This window comes from Eleutherodactylus coqui, chromosome 1 (assembly GCF_035609145.1).
Source record: "Eleutherodactylus coqui strain aEleCoq1 chromosome 1, aEleCoq1.hap1, whole genome shotgun sequence".
Lineage (NCBI taxonomy): Eukaryota > Metazoa > Chordata > Amphibia > Anura > Eleutherodactylidae > Eleutherodactylus > Eleutherodactylus coqui.
The window spans coordinates 101,358,787-101,375,000 of NC_089837.1; the positions used below are offsets into that span (position 1 = coordinate 101,358,787).

Genomic DNA, 16,214 nt, shown 5'->3' on the forward strand with positions numbered 1-16,214 from the left:
AAATCTGACGCGAATTGTGCATTTTTATCCCAAAAATGTGTTGTACGGGCATGAAAATTGCAGGTGAAATGCTCCGTTTTTCTCTGACCTACATTGCTCTTACCCCTCTGGACACACCTTGATTGTTCAATCATTAAGGGCTTCTTCACACTGGCGATTGTGATTTTGCCGCGAGAAAATCACGTCAAAAATCGCATCTTTTTTCCCACAAATTTTAAGCATCAGTGCTGCTTTTTCTTGCAAAAACATCGCTGCCGCTCGCGATTTTCTCATGTCGTTTATTAGTGCGAAAGTCAATAGGACTTTCCAAAGTTAAAAACGCATCACATGACACAAAAGTCACAAGTTCGTGCTTTGCGATGCGATAAAAAGGAGGCTCCATAGGGAAACATGCCGCAATTTTTTTTATGCAACATTGCAAGAGTGAATAAAAAATATTGCATGAACGGACGATTTCCCGCTATGAAGTTCCAAGTATAATTAGCAGTGAAATTGCCCATTCACACGATTGTGACGCATTCCGTATTTGCGCAGGCATGAGCGCGAATAAAAAAACATATCACTGCGCCCAAAACATTGCGCAGTTCCAAGCATAGTTTGTTTAAGCGCTTACAAACAGCTATGAAATTGTGTGAGCAGGACAAGGTCATCCTCCATGCACAGATAATGAACGTGTTTTCTCACTTGCAGCAAGTAGAGACCTTAAATACAGTGAGGGGCACAAAGTATACGAAAATGGTTCCGGATTTTTACCAAGATTTATTTACATAAACCTTGAAACCCCGTTTAAGAAAATTCCAGTAACTGAAAAAGTACATTATGAATCCATTATTGGGCATTTACGAGATATTCACAGGATAAGCCGTATGCTGCACCGAACGGGACTTATTTACTTACTATTCAAAATACGACAGTTTTCTGGCACAAATTCTGTCAGAAAATTGTTTTAATGTGATTTTCACAGCATTTACTACGTGTTTTAAGACACTTTCGGACAGTTTTTCCAATGTGTCCGAAAAAGGGGCATGGCCTAAATTGTGACAAACAATGTGCCAAATTGTCTTGAATTACATCAAAGTATTGGTGCAATTTTTGCCTTGACCCTTTCCAATCCAATTTGTATTGTGGTTTTCCTAGGGGGCTTAGTCTTTTTCTGCCGTTATACAACAGCGCTATCTGCTGGCTAAAGCCAGTACAGCATGAGGTGACATGTTGGATAGGTTCCGACAGCAGAGAGGCTGGCAATATACAGTAAGAGAACCCCGACGGACGCCTTCCAAAATCGGAGCCGTACAGCCTTAAATAATGTCTTCAGAGGTCAGACAGTGGATTGGAAAGGGTTAAATTAAGCCAACTAATAAGTGGTCTAAACTTATATTAGACAGTCTAAAAATGTCTTATCATTCTGGCACATTTTAAGACTGTCTAGTTTAAGTTTGCATTGTATAGCTTTTAGGCAGTTTTAGTAAATACATTAGAGAATTGGGCTGGGTCCCTTTGCCCGTCTGGTGAGATGGCTGTTGGTCTACTGCACTGAGTAGAGGATGGAGCGGTGAGTATACACATGCACTTCTATGAGAGTTACAGAAACAGCTGACCACATTGACAGCCTCTCAAGGTGAGACGGACTGGGTTAGGGGTACCCCTGTTCTGAAGATCCCAGACGTAGGCCGTAGATCTATCAGACATTTATGGCATATCCTGTGGATCTACCATAAATGTCCAAGTAGAGAGATGCCTCGATGAAGCAGCTGGAATATATACTGTATACGAGAAGGATTTGGATTTTATGATTCTAAATAGCTCAATTTCATCCATTCACATTGGAGCCCCACATTGTAAAATGTTTAGTGTTTTAGTAATATTCATACATCTCAACATACTTTATGGTTACTGCTTCCTCCATCTTTCTACACTAAAACGAACAAGAGAAACACAAACTGAGAATTTAACTCAGCAAATAAGAGTGAAGTGCTGTCACATAGAAGACCTACTTAAAGGGCCACTCCAGCGAAAATTCATTTTTCCATTCCTGCCCCCCTCACTTGTCACACTCTGGAGGTCTCCTCTGAGTATTCCAGCCACCTTGAGAGTCAGATTTTTTTACTTTACGTTTCACATCAATCCCATGATATATTCTCAGAGCATTAGCTTAGATTATACAATTCTGCCTGCTGGGGGTGGGGGAGGCAGTTTAATTATCATGACCTTCTATATTCACCAAAATCAGCTATAGCCCACAAATATACAGCCAGGAAGATGAGCTGTGATCTCCTCTTTTATAACTGTTAGAGATGAGCGAACGTACTCGGATAGGCACTACTCGTCCGAGTAATGTGCCTTATCCGAGTACCGCTGTGTTCGTGCTGAAAGATTCGGGGCGCTCCGCTGCTGACAGGTGAGTCGCAGAGGGGAGCGGGGCAGAGCGGCCGGGAGAGAAGGAGAGAAAGATCTCCCCTCCGTTCCTCCCCGCTCTCCCCTGCAGCTCCCCGCTCCGCAGCGCGTGCCGAATCTTTCAGCACGAGTACAGCGGTACTCGGATAAGACACATTACTTGGACGAGTAGTGCCTATCCGAGTACGTTCGCTCATCTCTAATAACTGTGTAATCATCATCAGTAACTGTGATAGGTGTGCCGGTAGTTGTTTATGTGGTAGATCCATCTAACAGCATCACACAAACTGAGAAACTGACTAGAAACTGAACACATGACCCCAAGTAGAGTTGGTCAGAACGGAGATCACTTGACCATCTGAGGAAAAAGAGGCTGGGAGATTCAGACAGAAAGAAATAACTAGCTATGGTAACACTAGCTGATTTATATATACTGGAGGGATAGCTACATAATGAATTAATTTTAAAAAATCCCCGCCCCTTAATTGTAACTGTAGTTCTCAGTGATACTGTGAATGTGGTCGCCATATGCCTCACGTCCCAATGACTCTTTTTCACCATGTAGATGCTTGGCAGGACTGTTCTTTCCCCCTCTGGTTGAATGCATCTTACTGCTGGCCCTCCCTGTTGTGGACATCCTACCGCTGAGTTTACCTAGAGGAAGAAATAAATGAAGGATTAGTAAGGCACTTCCTGCACTTCTTCTTTCCATATTTCTCCATCAGTATCCCTCTCTTAGACTTGTGCACTTGTCTCATAAGAACCACGAGCCACTTATGGCACACTCACAAGTACCATCTTTGTTGCAGTTGGCCACTATGACAATGTTACAGATGGTGAACAGCGGTGAAGTACACACTTTACAAAAGGCATATCATTGTTAATGTCATAAAAAAGGGAAGAATGAATGTTAGACCAACAGGATAAAAGGTATGGGTACTTTTGCAATCATTTCTTTATTTCTCCAATGTATAGGAAATACAAATGGAAGAGACTTTCTAGATAGTCTTGATTAAAAGTATCCTACCAATTTGTGTCTACGGCTCCTTTGCAGGTCTATGTGCTATATGCTGCCATGGTTAGTGCAAACCAACCCTGTATTTATCCTTATCTTGCAGTCATGCGTTATGGCCCATTTACATGCAACGATTATTGCTCAAAATTCGTTCAAACGATTGCAAAGGAGCCATAATCGTTGAGTGTAAACGCTGCCATTGTTCACTTTTCGTCTGAACGATGAGCTTAAAATCCATCGTTCAGGCGCAGAGAGATAACACAGACCGCATGCTGTGTTCTCAGCGGGAGTCGGAGATTTCATTGTATTCTGCGGACAGCCTGTACGAGAACAATGCAGCTGTGTGATAAAGTGTTAGTGGACATTGGTGTGAATTAGCACTTTATGCTAAATGATCGCTAAAACTGACAGTCTTTCAATTGTTTGAAAGATTGTCTTTTTCGTGTAAATGGGCCCTTACTGTTCTACAAGCCCCCTTTTATACTGCTAGGAGACAAGATAGACAAGATAGAAAAGCTGGAATTGCAGCGATGGGGGGAGAAAGAGAAAATTATTGTCTGGTTGGTCCACTCTGTGATGTTCTGATGTCATTCCCTGCTAGCAAGCTTTCTTCTGCACTGACTATATGCTGTCCATATACATATATCAACGGGATAAACCACATGCATACGCGACCATTCGCAATTCCTTTCCGCAATCAATCACAGGTCTTCCGCTGCGGATATCCACAAGCGGAATCCAACCTGTTTGTCTGAGCCCAGCCTGAATCTGCAAGGCTTCGTTACACTGCTGGATAAACAACTACAGGGTGGGTCATGAAAGTTGCCCACCTCTGACAGTACTGTAACAGGAAAAACGAGCAAGTAGAAAGTGGTATCTTGTTCACTTCGTTGCGCCTCTGGGCATGTAGCAACATGTTGGCTGATAGTGCCTGCAGCTCTTCAACAGCAGTACCACAGATACTTTTTGAATGTTTCCTTGAGTTCATCCAGGGTATGTGGATTATTGGCGTACACTTTCTGCTTTAAATTTCCCCACAGATAAAAGTCATACATGGACAAGTCCAAAGAACGTGGTGGAAATAACCCCTTGCTCACAGTTTGCTTTTCTGTAAACAGTTCAAGAACTCATACCAGTGAGTCACAGGAGGTGTGACATGTCGCCCCACCTTGGTGGATGAAGCAGTACATTCTTCTGGTGTTAGTTGGTAATAAAGCTGTTCAAACATGCCCATATAAACCGCAGTACTCACAGTTGATTCAAAGGAAATTAGGTACCATTAATGTTCCTGGCATTGCGCACCAAACACCAATTTTCTGGTCGTGCAGTGGTGTTTCAAGAGTCAGGTTGGGATTTTCAGTAGACTAATACCTTGTATTCTATGATATTCAATGGAACCACGCTTTGTCTATCCTCAAGTACAGCAATGGATCCAAAAGTCCTCTGGCAACCATGGTCAGCAACCATGTACAATAATTTACGCATGTAGCTTTGTCGAGCTCCATTAGTTCCTGCACATGTTAGTGGGTATGGCTTCAGGTTCAGAGATTCCAGCACTGACCAACATGTCGTTCATGATACTCCAACTTGCTGGGACAGTCTCCAAGTTGATTTTCAAGAGCTATTTGCAATCCGCTATGAATGTCACAGATAACTTTGGATGTCTGGGTTGACGGAGGCCTTGCCTTCTTCATGTTTGGATAGACCCAGTTTGGTGCCATTTCTGAACCAAGTTCCAAATACAACATTTAGCAAGTGGTTTTGTACCTGTCAGCGAAGGTTTTCCTTAATTGAGTCGCTTCACACATAGCCTCCCATAATAACTATTTATTGTTGCAGGAAGAATACCATCCTTCCGGTGTGACATGTGCGGAAGAACTAAGTAGCAGGATAAAATAAACCTGGAGCACTGCACACAGGCCAGACTGGATGCAATGGGCTACGGCCTTCTACAAAGAGTGTGGTGCTGGGATGAGAGGCGGGCTACTTTTCCATGAGAACAGGAAAATAGAATGCCAACCAGGAATGTATTCATTCTTTGACAGAAATACAAAAATTGACTATAAATGGGGTCCATCAGATCCTTTCATGCCGCTCTGCATACAAAATAGCACAACATACTGCACTATTTCGTCTGGGATTCTATGCCGAAACTGTGTAGAAGGCATCAAACTGAACCTCTGAAGCAGACGTAGACATAGCCTAAGAAAGGCATGTGTTGTTGGTGTTACCTGTAAGTTGCTGACATTCGGCTTTGTGTAGTTCATCCCATGATCTCTTCTTGCACAGTTTGCTACATGTGTATATAGAGTAACAGCGCAGGCATGGGCTAAGCTTTACGCCAACAGAGCGGCCACACTGGTAACAGTACTTGAAGAAGGTTCTAATAAACAGAAGCACAAAAGATTTCAGAAGAAGTAGTGAAAGAAGAGCGACATTTAAGATGGCAACAAGAGGTAAAAGGCCTCACCGTGTTGATGGCGTGCTTCCATCACCAGCTGTCACATTCACATTTCCCTTGGGGTTTGCCTCTCCTAGACGTACAATAAACACAAATTGTGTAAAATATTATATGGAGCACCAAGCTGTTCACTAATTTTTAGATTTTTAAACGAGGGCTAAGATCAAATAATGGATACGGACCTCGTCCAACATTGAGATTCCCTGCATAGCTCCTATGTCAGGCGAGGTCCGACACATGTTTCTAACACTGCAGAAGAGAGCTGCGATATCGGAACTCTCTTCTGCATAGGGTAATATATATATAATATACATACATATTATGCATATAGTATATATACAGGTACAATTCCCCTGGCATGATGGCTCCCAGCATCTGAGCAGTGATGGCAGAAGAACAGCCCTTGACTGATGCAGCTTTTGATTGGCTGCAGTGGTCAGGTGGGGGCTGTTTCAGAACAAACTCTAGAATGACCATTTGGCTGCAGCTTCTGAGGATGGGTAAGTGCCATTACTTATATTATTTTAATAGAGTTGGATCTATTTTTAAAAAGTTGTTATAACCCATAGACAACCCCTTTAAAGCGTACCTGAGTTTTCAAGAAGTTTTCTAAAATACACCAGGTTCTCCTTACCCTCTCATTTGCAGCTGTTTGCGCCCTTTTTCTTGTTTGTAAGTTCTGATTTTCAGGTTGTCTTCCCCATTTTTTGTTGCCCTATTGTTTCCAATCTACTCTCAGTCAGTGGTCGTGTTGCAAGTCTAGCACTCTGTCAGTAGTTCACTGTCCTGTGCTTCCTTTCCCTCACTTTCCATGATGTAATGCTCTGTCTCTGGTCCAATCAGCAGGAGGGCAGTATCTGAATGCCTGCCACCCCATTTTCCCAGGATAAATGTATGATACGAGTTAAGCATTTAGAGACATTCTGGTTAGCAATTCCAATATAATGTACACACATATATAGAGGAAAAGAATGTGGAGACAGTAGACAGTGTGTCTGTAGATCTGCTCCCCATGAGTGCTGGGAGCAGCTTGTAAATATATCTCCTTCCCTACAGCTAAGAAAACATCCTAGCATCCCAGTAACTACAGAAGCTCAATACCTAGCAACAGGCAGATGAGTTGGAAGGGAGACCCCTAGTGGCAGACACTTCTAACTTGATTTACAGTGGTTAAATAACATATATTACAAAATTGATAAGATACACACAGGCTATTACATAAGTCTAAGCTGTCTAAAACATTAGAGCCACTTTAAAGATGAGGGGGGGGGTCACATTTCTCCCCTATTTCCATGTACCATAATACTAACAGCGACCTGTCTGTCTGTGTGTGAGTGTATAGTGACTAGGTTTGTGAGTGACTTACATGCTTCACCCCTGATCACATGATGGTGACATCATCAAAGGTCTTTCCTCCCAGTAATGGAGTTACATGCTCTGCCCCTGATCACATGACGGTGACATCATTACAGGTCCTGTATGCACACGGCTGCTGTCTGGCTAGGTGTTCGCTAGTATTCCACAGCAATAGTAATCTGCACAATCTTTTGCAGGACCGGTGATGATGTGATTGTTATCTGATTTTATTATTAAGGATGCAACTGTCTTTGGAATTCACATTTTAAATTAAATAACTGTTACAAAATAATATAAAATTAGTTGCATTATCTTCAAAACTCAGGTATGGTATATATAAATGTGCAGCTTACGGACAATGCCTTCCTTTGCCCGTTCCTGCTCCTTTGCAAGGATTGCCTCCCGAGTAAGCTTTCCCAAGTGCTCTAATAGCTGCTTCCGAGCGTTGTAAGTGTCCCGTTCCTCCGGTAATAAGGCATGGTAAGGGGTGTGCGCTATCCTCTTATCCTACAATAGGCACGTTAGCATATTTACTATGTACAGTGTTGTAGCATCATTCACAATAATACTAAAATTACAAAAATAGCATAAAATATCCTAAAAGTTATTATTTGTTACTTATACAATGTATGTCACAGGCAAGAAAAGGAAACTGTCACCAGATACACTTCTTAATGAAAGAGCATTTATAAAATGTTCTATATAAAGGGATGCAGTGGGGGCTATTGCACCCACCAAACAGCTCGCTGCACTGGAGTACCTGCTGCATCACTTCATAAAGGACATCTTATGCAGTGAGACTACTCTAGGGGACATGATTCTGATTTGTATGTGCTGATCCTCATATTCTGGTGTATACTAGATCTCAGACAACATTGGAAATGTGACCTCATTGCTCTCCAAATACATATTATAATTAAAAGATGGTTCCTGCTAAAGACTACGATGGCATGAATATAGTATATACTATCAATGTCTGATAAGATGGGGTGCTGACTATAGTGAATTTCACTGATCACAACCAGGTACTGTGCAAAGACTTACAAAAGATCTCAAAAAGTAAATAAAAGCAGAGCTGTAGTCTAAAGCATGGGGGCAACTGTGTCCTTATAAAGCTGAATAACAGCTCAGCTGAAATAAACATAAAAGCACCCAAGACTGACGAAATTACACAACTGGATACTTCAACACAGATAAACTACCTGGAAGTACTTGAAATAGGCGTAGTCAGTGGCTGTACCCAGCACAGTCCTCTTTCCTCCTCCTATAACGATTGGCATCAGAATATTTGCGCCGGCTTTGATAAGCCTGTCCACCTGTCAATTACAACAACAAGTCGTAGCCCAAAACACAAATCCAAATAAGGGTATATTCATTAGAGATGAGCGAACGTACTCGTCCGAGCTTGATACTCGTTCGAGTATTAGCGTGTTCGAGATGCTCGTTACTCGAGACGAGTACCACGCGATGTTCGAGTTACTTTCACTTTCATCTCTGAGACGTTAGCGCGCTTTTCTGGCCAATAGAAAGACAGGGAAGGCATTACAACTTCCCCCTGCGACGTTCAAGCCCTATACCACCCCCCTGCAGTGAGTGGCTGGCGAGATCAGGTGTCACCCGAGTATATAAATCGGCCCCTCCCGCGGCTCACCACAGATGCATTCTGACAGAGATCAGGGAAAGTGCTGCTGATGCCGGAGCTGCTATAGGGAGAGCGTTAGGAGTTATTTTAGGCTTCAAGAACCCCAACGGTCCTTCTTAGGGCCACATCTGACCATGTGCAGTACTGTTGAGGCTGCTTTTAGCAGTGTTGCACAATTTTTTTTTTGTATATCGGGCGTGCAGAGCATTGCGTCCGCAGTCTGCAGTCATTGTACAGAGTATAGGGCCAGTACTGGTGAGGCAGGGTAAGAGATATTCAGGCTATATAGCCAGTGGGCTTTTTCCAAAAAATTGGGGAAAAATACTATATTTGGGCTGCCTGTGACCGTCTTCAGTTTACTGCGTGTCTGCTGGGGGTAGTAGTCCTAATTAATACGCAGCTAAGCGTTACAGCAGGCTTGCGCAAAATTGTTTCCTGGATCTGCTGTCTCTGTTACATCAGCGCCATCATCCCACCAGAGGGAAACAGTATACATAATATTATACGCTGTCTACAGTATCTATCTGCTGGGGGTAGTAGTCCTAATTAATACGCAGCTAAGCGTTACAGCAGGCTTGCGCAAAATTGTTTCCTGGATCTGCTGTCTCTGTTACATGATCGCCGTCATCCCGCCAGAAGGAAAGAATATACATAATATTATACGCTGCCTACAGTATATATCTGCTGGGGGTAGTAGTCCTAATTAATACGCAGCTAAGCGTTACAGCAGGCTTGTGCAAAATTGTTTCCTGGATCTGCTGTCTCTGTTACATGATCGCCGTCATCCCGCCAGAGGCAAAGAGTATACATAATATTATACGCTGCCTACAGTATCTGTCTGCTGTATCAGCTCAGCATTTAAAAAAAATAGAAGCAAAATACTTAAGGCCTACTACTGGCCTTTGGTCACTTGACTGCTTCTGCGCTGTGAATTTCACTAGCTCAGTCATACACACCTACGTCTCACTACAGGCGTGCACAAAATTGTTTCCTGGCTCTGCTGTGCGTTCCGTAAGGGAAGCCAGCCTCCAACCACAGGCCAATAAGCGGCACATTTAATTACAGCGTTCTGTTTCTGCACTACTGGTAATACAGCATGCTGAGGGGTAGGGGTAGGCCTAGAGGACGTGGACGCGGGCGAGGACGCGGAGGCCCAAGTCAGGGTGTGGGCACAGGCCGAGCTCCTGATCCAGGTGTATCGCAGCCGACTGCTGCGGGATTAGGAGAGAGGCACGTTTCTGGCGTCCCCAGATTCATCTCACAATTAATGGGTCCACGCGGTAGACCTTTATTAGAAAATGAGCAGTGTGAGCAGGTCCTGTCGTGGATGGCAGAAAGTGCATCCAGCAATCTATCAACCACCCAGAATTCTGCGCCGTCCACTGCTGCAACTCTGAATCCTCTGGCTGCTGCTCCTCCTTCCTCCCAGCCTCCTCACTCCATTACAATGACACATTCTGAGGAGCAGGCAGACTCCCAGGAACTGTTCTCAGGCCCCTGCCGAAAATGGGCAGCAATGGTTCCGAATCCTCTCCCACTGGAGGAGTTTGTCGTGACCGATGCCCAACCTTTGGAAAGTTCCCGGGGTCCGGGGGATGAGGCTGGGGACTTCCGGCAACTGTCTCAAGAGCTTTCAGTGGGTGAGGAGGACGATGACGATGAGACACAGTTGTCTATCATTCAGGTAGTAGTAATTGGAGTAAGTCTGAGGGAGGAGCGCACAGAGGATTCGGAGGAAAAGCAGCAGGACGATGAGGTGACTGACCCCACCTGGTTTGCTACGCCTACTGAGGACAGGTCTTCAGAGGGGGAGGCAAGTGCAGCAGCAGGGCAGGTTGGAAGAGGCAGTGCGGTGGCCAGGGGTAGAGGCAGGGCCAGACCGAATAATCCACCAACTGTTTCCCAAAGCGCCCCCTCGCGCCATGCCACCCTGCAGAGGCCGAGGTCCTCAAAGGTCTGGCAGTTTTTCACTGAGAGTGCAGATGACCGACGAACAGTGGTGTGCAACCTTTGTCGCGCCAAGATCAGCCGGGGAGCCACCACCACCAGCCTCACCACCACCAGCATGCGCAGACATATGATGGCCAAGCACCCCACAAGGTGGGACGAAGGCCGTTCACCGCCTCCGGTTTGCACCGCTGCCTCTCCCCCTGTGCCCCAACCTGCCACTGAGATCCAACCCCCCTCTCAGGACACAGGCACTACCGTCTCCTGGCCTGCACCCACACCCTCACCTCCGCTGTGCTCGGCCCCATCCACCAATGTCTCTCAGCGCACCGTCCAGCCGTCGCTAGCGCAAACAATACATAGGCTGCACCCGCGAATGGAAGCATTGTTCTCTATCACCATCAAAAACGTGGACCTTTTAGCTTCATCAATCTGTGTATAATATTCATCCTCCTCCTCCTGCTCCTCCTCCTGAAACCTGGCGTAATCATGCCGAACGGGCAATTTTTCTTAGGCCCACAAGGCTCAGTCATATAATTTTTGTAAACAATTTTTATACGATTCAATGCTCATTAAAGCGTTGAAACTTGCACCTGAACCAATTTTTATTTTAACTGGGCTGCCTCCAGGCCTAGTTACAAATTAAGCCACATTAACCAAAGCAATTAATGGGTTTCACCTGCCCTCTTGGTTGGTCATGGGCAATTTTTCTGACGTACATTAGTACTGTTGGTACACCAATTTTTTGGGGCCCTCGCCTACAGTGTAATCCAAATTTTTTGCCCACCTGCATTAAAGCTGACGTTACATCAGCTGTGATGGGCACTGCAATGGGATATATTTATGTACCGCCGGTGGGTTCCAGGGAGCCACCCATGCTGTGGGTCCACAGGGAGTTGTAACTGCATGTGTCCACTTCTAAAGAACCCCAGTCTGACTGGGGCATGCAGTGTGGACTGAAGCCCACCTGCATTTAATCGGACGTTACCTCAGCTGTGATGGGCACTGCAATGGGATACATTTATGTACAGCCGGTGGGTTCCAGGGAGCCACCCATGCTGTGGGTCCACAGGGAGTTGTAACTGCATGTGTCTACTTCTAAAGAACCCCAGTCTGACTGGGGCATGCAGTGTGGGCCGAAGCCCACCTGCATTTAATCGGACGTTACCTCAGCTGTGATGGGCACTGCAATGGAATACATTTATGTACAGCCGGTGGGTTCCAGGGAGCCACCCATGCTGTGGGTGCACACGGAATTCCTATTGCAGAGTTGTACCTGCCTGTGACTATTTATAAAAAAACGCGGTCTGACTGGGGCATGCAGACACCTTGACAGAATGAATAGTGTGTGGCACATAGGTTCCCCATTGCTATACCCACGTGTGCGGCTCCTGATGGCGGTGGCACAGGATTATATTTCTCATTGCTTCTGTACAGCATTGTGGGCTATCGCCCCGCCCCTTTTAAAGAGGGTCGCTGCCTAGCCGTGCCAACCCTCTGCAGTGTGTGCCTGCGGTTCCTCCTCATGGCAGACGCACTTATAAATAGACATGAGGGTGGTGTGGCATGAGTGCAGCTGAAGGCTGCGCAGGGACACTTTGGTGTGCGCTGTGGACACTGCGTCGTGCGGGGGGGGGGGGGGGGTTGGGCAGCATGTAACCCAGGAGAAGTGGCAGCGGAGTGTCATGCAGGCAGTGATTGTGCTTTGTTGGAGGTAGTGTGGTGCTTAGCTAAGGTATGCATTGCTAATGAGGGCTTTTCAGAAGTAAAAATTGTTGGGGGGGGGGGCACTCTTGCCGCTATTGTGGCTTAATAGTGGGACCTGGGAACTTGAGATGCAGCCCAACATGTAGCCCCTCGCCTGCCCTATCCGTTGCTGTGTCGTTCCCATCACTTTCTTGAATTGCCCAGATTTTCACAAATGGAAACCTTAGCGAGCATCGGCGAAATACAAAAATGCTCGGGTCGCCCATTGACTTCAATGGGGTTCGTTACTCGAAACGAACCCTCGAGCATCGCGAAAATTTCGTCCCAAGTAACGAGTACCCGAGCATTTTGGTGCTCGCTCATCTCTAATATTCTAATATAATCTTGAAAAGTTGGACCGATTTGTATGCAATTTTTTGCGTTTCTATGATTTTTCCTCACTATTTTTATCTGTTTTGCATCAAACAAGTCATTTTTGTGAATATAGCCTAAGGCAGGCTTGACACGGGCTTAAGCATATTTACATGCCTCTTTGTACTGTGTATTTGTGTAATGTGTGTTGCGTTTTTTCATGTGCGTATTCTACTATAGTTTTTGCATACGCAAAATAACGCACAAGCAGTCTCCTATTTACTTCAATGGGCAATTAAAGGGGTTGTCCCGCGAAAGCAAGTGGGGTTCAGCACTTCTGTATGGCCATATTAATGCGCTTTGTAATGTACATCGTGCATTAATTATGAGCCATACAGAAGTTATTCACTTACCTGTTCAGTTGCTTGCGTCCCCGTCGCCATGGTGCCGTCTAATTTCAGCGTCTAATCGCCCGATTAGACACGCTTGCGCAGTCCGGTCTTCTCCCTGGTGAATGGGGCCGCTCGTCCCGGAGAGCTGGTCCTCGTAGCTCCGCCCCGTCACGTGTGCCGATTCCAGCCAATCAGGAGGCTGGAATCGGCAATGGACCGCACAGAGCCCACGGTGCACCATGGGAGAAGACCCGCGGTGCATCGTGGGTGAAGATCCCGGCGGCCATCTTGCTAAGGTAAGAAAGAAGTCGCCACAGAGTGGGGATTCGGGTAAGTACTAAACTGGTTTTTTTTTTAACCCATCCCTTGTGTTTGTCTCGCGCCGAACGGGGGCCTATTGAAAAAAAAAAAACCGTTTCGGCGCGGGACAACCCCTTTAAGTTTAATTAGGTTAATATGTGCTAAGTCAGTGCGCAATATGCAAGAAAATAGAACGTGCTGCATTTTTCTTTGTGCAAACGAAATACGTGCGCCAAATACACTCATTTTATAGAACTCATTGAGTTGCACATGTAATACACAGTCCAAATGTGTTTGTGTGAATAAGCCCTAAGGGTGTATAACTTGTGCCAGTTTTCATTGGTCGTGTGCTACTTTCTTTTTTTACAATGAATTACCAGAATCAGTGAAATCTGCTTTTGTCCAAACAATAATTACATGTAAAACATGTTAAAACTGTGTGCTGCCTATAATTGCCATGCAAAACACAAAATACAAAAAGTCACTGTACTACACTTTAGCAGTATCAGAAACACAGGCCTCAGCACTCATACACATTTAATACTTGGATAAAATTGAACAACTGTTGCCTATACTAAACATGCAAGCTTCTTGCCGCACATTTTGATCAAAACATGCAGGCCCATCTGCCGTGTCTAGGCAAACCTTATTGGACAGGTATTTAGCTCTAAAGGACATCTTTCCTTCATCAAAAAGCCTCCAAATGAATGGAAAGCTGGATGCCTGGCTATATACTATCGTTAAGCCAATTAGGACATATGGGTGAATTTAGTGGATGAAAAAAGTGAGGCCAGCCACTGCCACACCAATGCAATTTACAGAAAATAACAAAGTTAGTAGTAAGTGTGAAGGTGCTCATAAGCCATGGCTGCAACAATTAAAGTAACAGAAACACAGGGTTTATCGCTCATACGTACTTAATATGTTAAAGGGGTTGTCTCGCGAAACCAAGTGGGGTTATACACTTCCGTATGGCCATATTAATGCACTTTGTAATGTACATCGTGCATTAAATATGAGCCATACAGAAGTTATTCACTTACCTGCTCCGTTGCTAGCGTCCTCGTCTCCATGGTTCTGTCTAAATTCGCTGGCAGCTTGCTTTTTTAGACGAGCTTGCACAGTCCAGTCTTCTCCTTTCAGCACGAGCCGCTTCAGTGTGCTCCCCGCTACAGCTCTTCTGCGCATGCGCAGACGAGCTGTCACTGCTCGGGAGCGCGCTGGAGCGGCCATTCTGTACCATCCTCTGTTAGAGGAAGATGCAGAAACTGGAGCTGCCCAGCGGAGAAGCCCATCCCAGCCCAGCAGCCCCGAGAAGCCGCCCAGGTAAGTGATGGGTCAGGGGGTGATCTTCTCTAACAGGTGAAGGCCCCGGAGCCCAGCGCTAGGTTCCGGAGCCCAGGTGAAGGCCCCGGAGCCCAGCGCTAGGTTCCGGAGCCCAGGTGAAGGCTCCGGAACCTAGCGCTGGGCTCTGGGGCCTTCACCTGGGCTCCGGAACCTAGCGCTGGGCTCCGGGGCCTTCGTCTGTTGTCAGGGTCTAGCGCTGGGGAGCCGGGAGCGTAGCGCTGGGGAGCCGGGAGCGTAGCGCTGGGGAGCCGGGAGCGTAGCGCTGGGGAGCCGGGGGCTAGCGCCGGTTACCTGCTGCCTGGCGGTGGGTGACTGGTCGGCGGCTGCGGGGCGTCTGGTTGCCATGGAGACACAGCTGGTAGCGTCTCGGGAGCGCGCACGTCGGGCTGCAGCAAGCGACGGGAAAAGAGCCGGCGGCCATCTTGGGGAAACTTTTATAAGTTGCTGAAACGCTGGAACGGTAAGTACGAACCAGCTAGAAAAGTCATTTACAGGGGGGCTTAATAATGTATGCTTAATGGGGGGGACTGGGCAAAAAAAAAAATTCACTGTTTCCTCGAGACATCTCCTTTAATTGCACAAGTGACGCACACCATTGTCACATATAGCCACATGTCAACACAACATAATAAAATTAAATGTAACATTAGCTAATTAAATGTCTAACGTTCAATGGCATCATGCATGGAGGAAAGGGGCCCGCTGAAAGATTGTTGCTTCTTACTACTCAGTCTGCAAATACTAGATCACATTTCTTAAAATGTTCTACCTAAATCAGATTCAGTCTGATGAGAGCGAAACATTTACATCATGCAAAGAAAATGTGTCAGAAAAAGCGGGCAAGACTTCAGAGTCACCCAAGATGTGACTCATTTATGGACGTCTTCCACTGCTGTTACACTTGTATATGAGCGCCCAGTTGACAAATATGGCACACACCAGGGAGGACAGAGACGCTGGCACAGCACTTCAGTATAACTAAATACCCATCACTGTATATAAAAAACATTCACAAATACCTCATGCATTAAAGATCCAGCATTTTGGTGACTTCCACGTGTAAAATCACAGAGGGCGGTCATACTTACTGAAATACTGACACAGATATACAATGGCAGGTATAGACACCACATCCTACAGCATGCAGACAGCCAAACTGCTATATGGAAGACATTGCAAAATACTGATAAACAACCACTCACATACCTATCAAATATTGGAGGGGAGTTGTTTAGTATTATACTTGCACATAGACAAGGCTTGTATAGGGTGTCAGTCACACTGTGTGGTGCACCATGCCAG

General features: G+C 45.7%; 1 protein-coding gene across 3 annotated transcripts in view; it reads right to left on the reverse strand.

Annotated features, from left to right (window-relative positions):
• Nucleotides 1-2,592: 2,592 nt before the first annotated feature.
• ANKMY1 (ankyrin repeat and MYND domain containing 1) overlaps nucleotides 2,593-16,214 on the reverse strand; it is a 54,506-nt gene continuing 40,884 nt past the window's right edge. For all 3 annotated transcript variants that reach the window (XM_066598223.1, XM_066598224.1, XM_066598222.1), the window contains 5 exons: nucleotides 8,429-8,542; nucleotides 7,580-7,733; nucleotides 5,880-5,943; nucleotides 5,641-5,792; nucleotides 2,593-3,048 (listed from right to left, as the gene is read on the reverse strand). In XM_066598223.1, coding sequence (XP_066454320.1) covers nucleotides 2,876-3,048; nucleotides 5,641-5,792; nucleotides 5,880-5,943; nucleotides 7,580-7,733; nucleotides 8,429-8,542 — 657 coding nt within the window. In that variant the 3' untranslated portion in view covers nucleotides 2,593-2,875. The remainder of the gene's footprint in view (nucleotides 3,049-5,640; nucleotides 5,793-5,879; nucleotides 5,944-7,579; nucleotides 7,734-8,428; nucleotides 8,543-16,214) is intronic.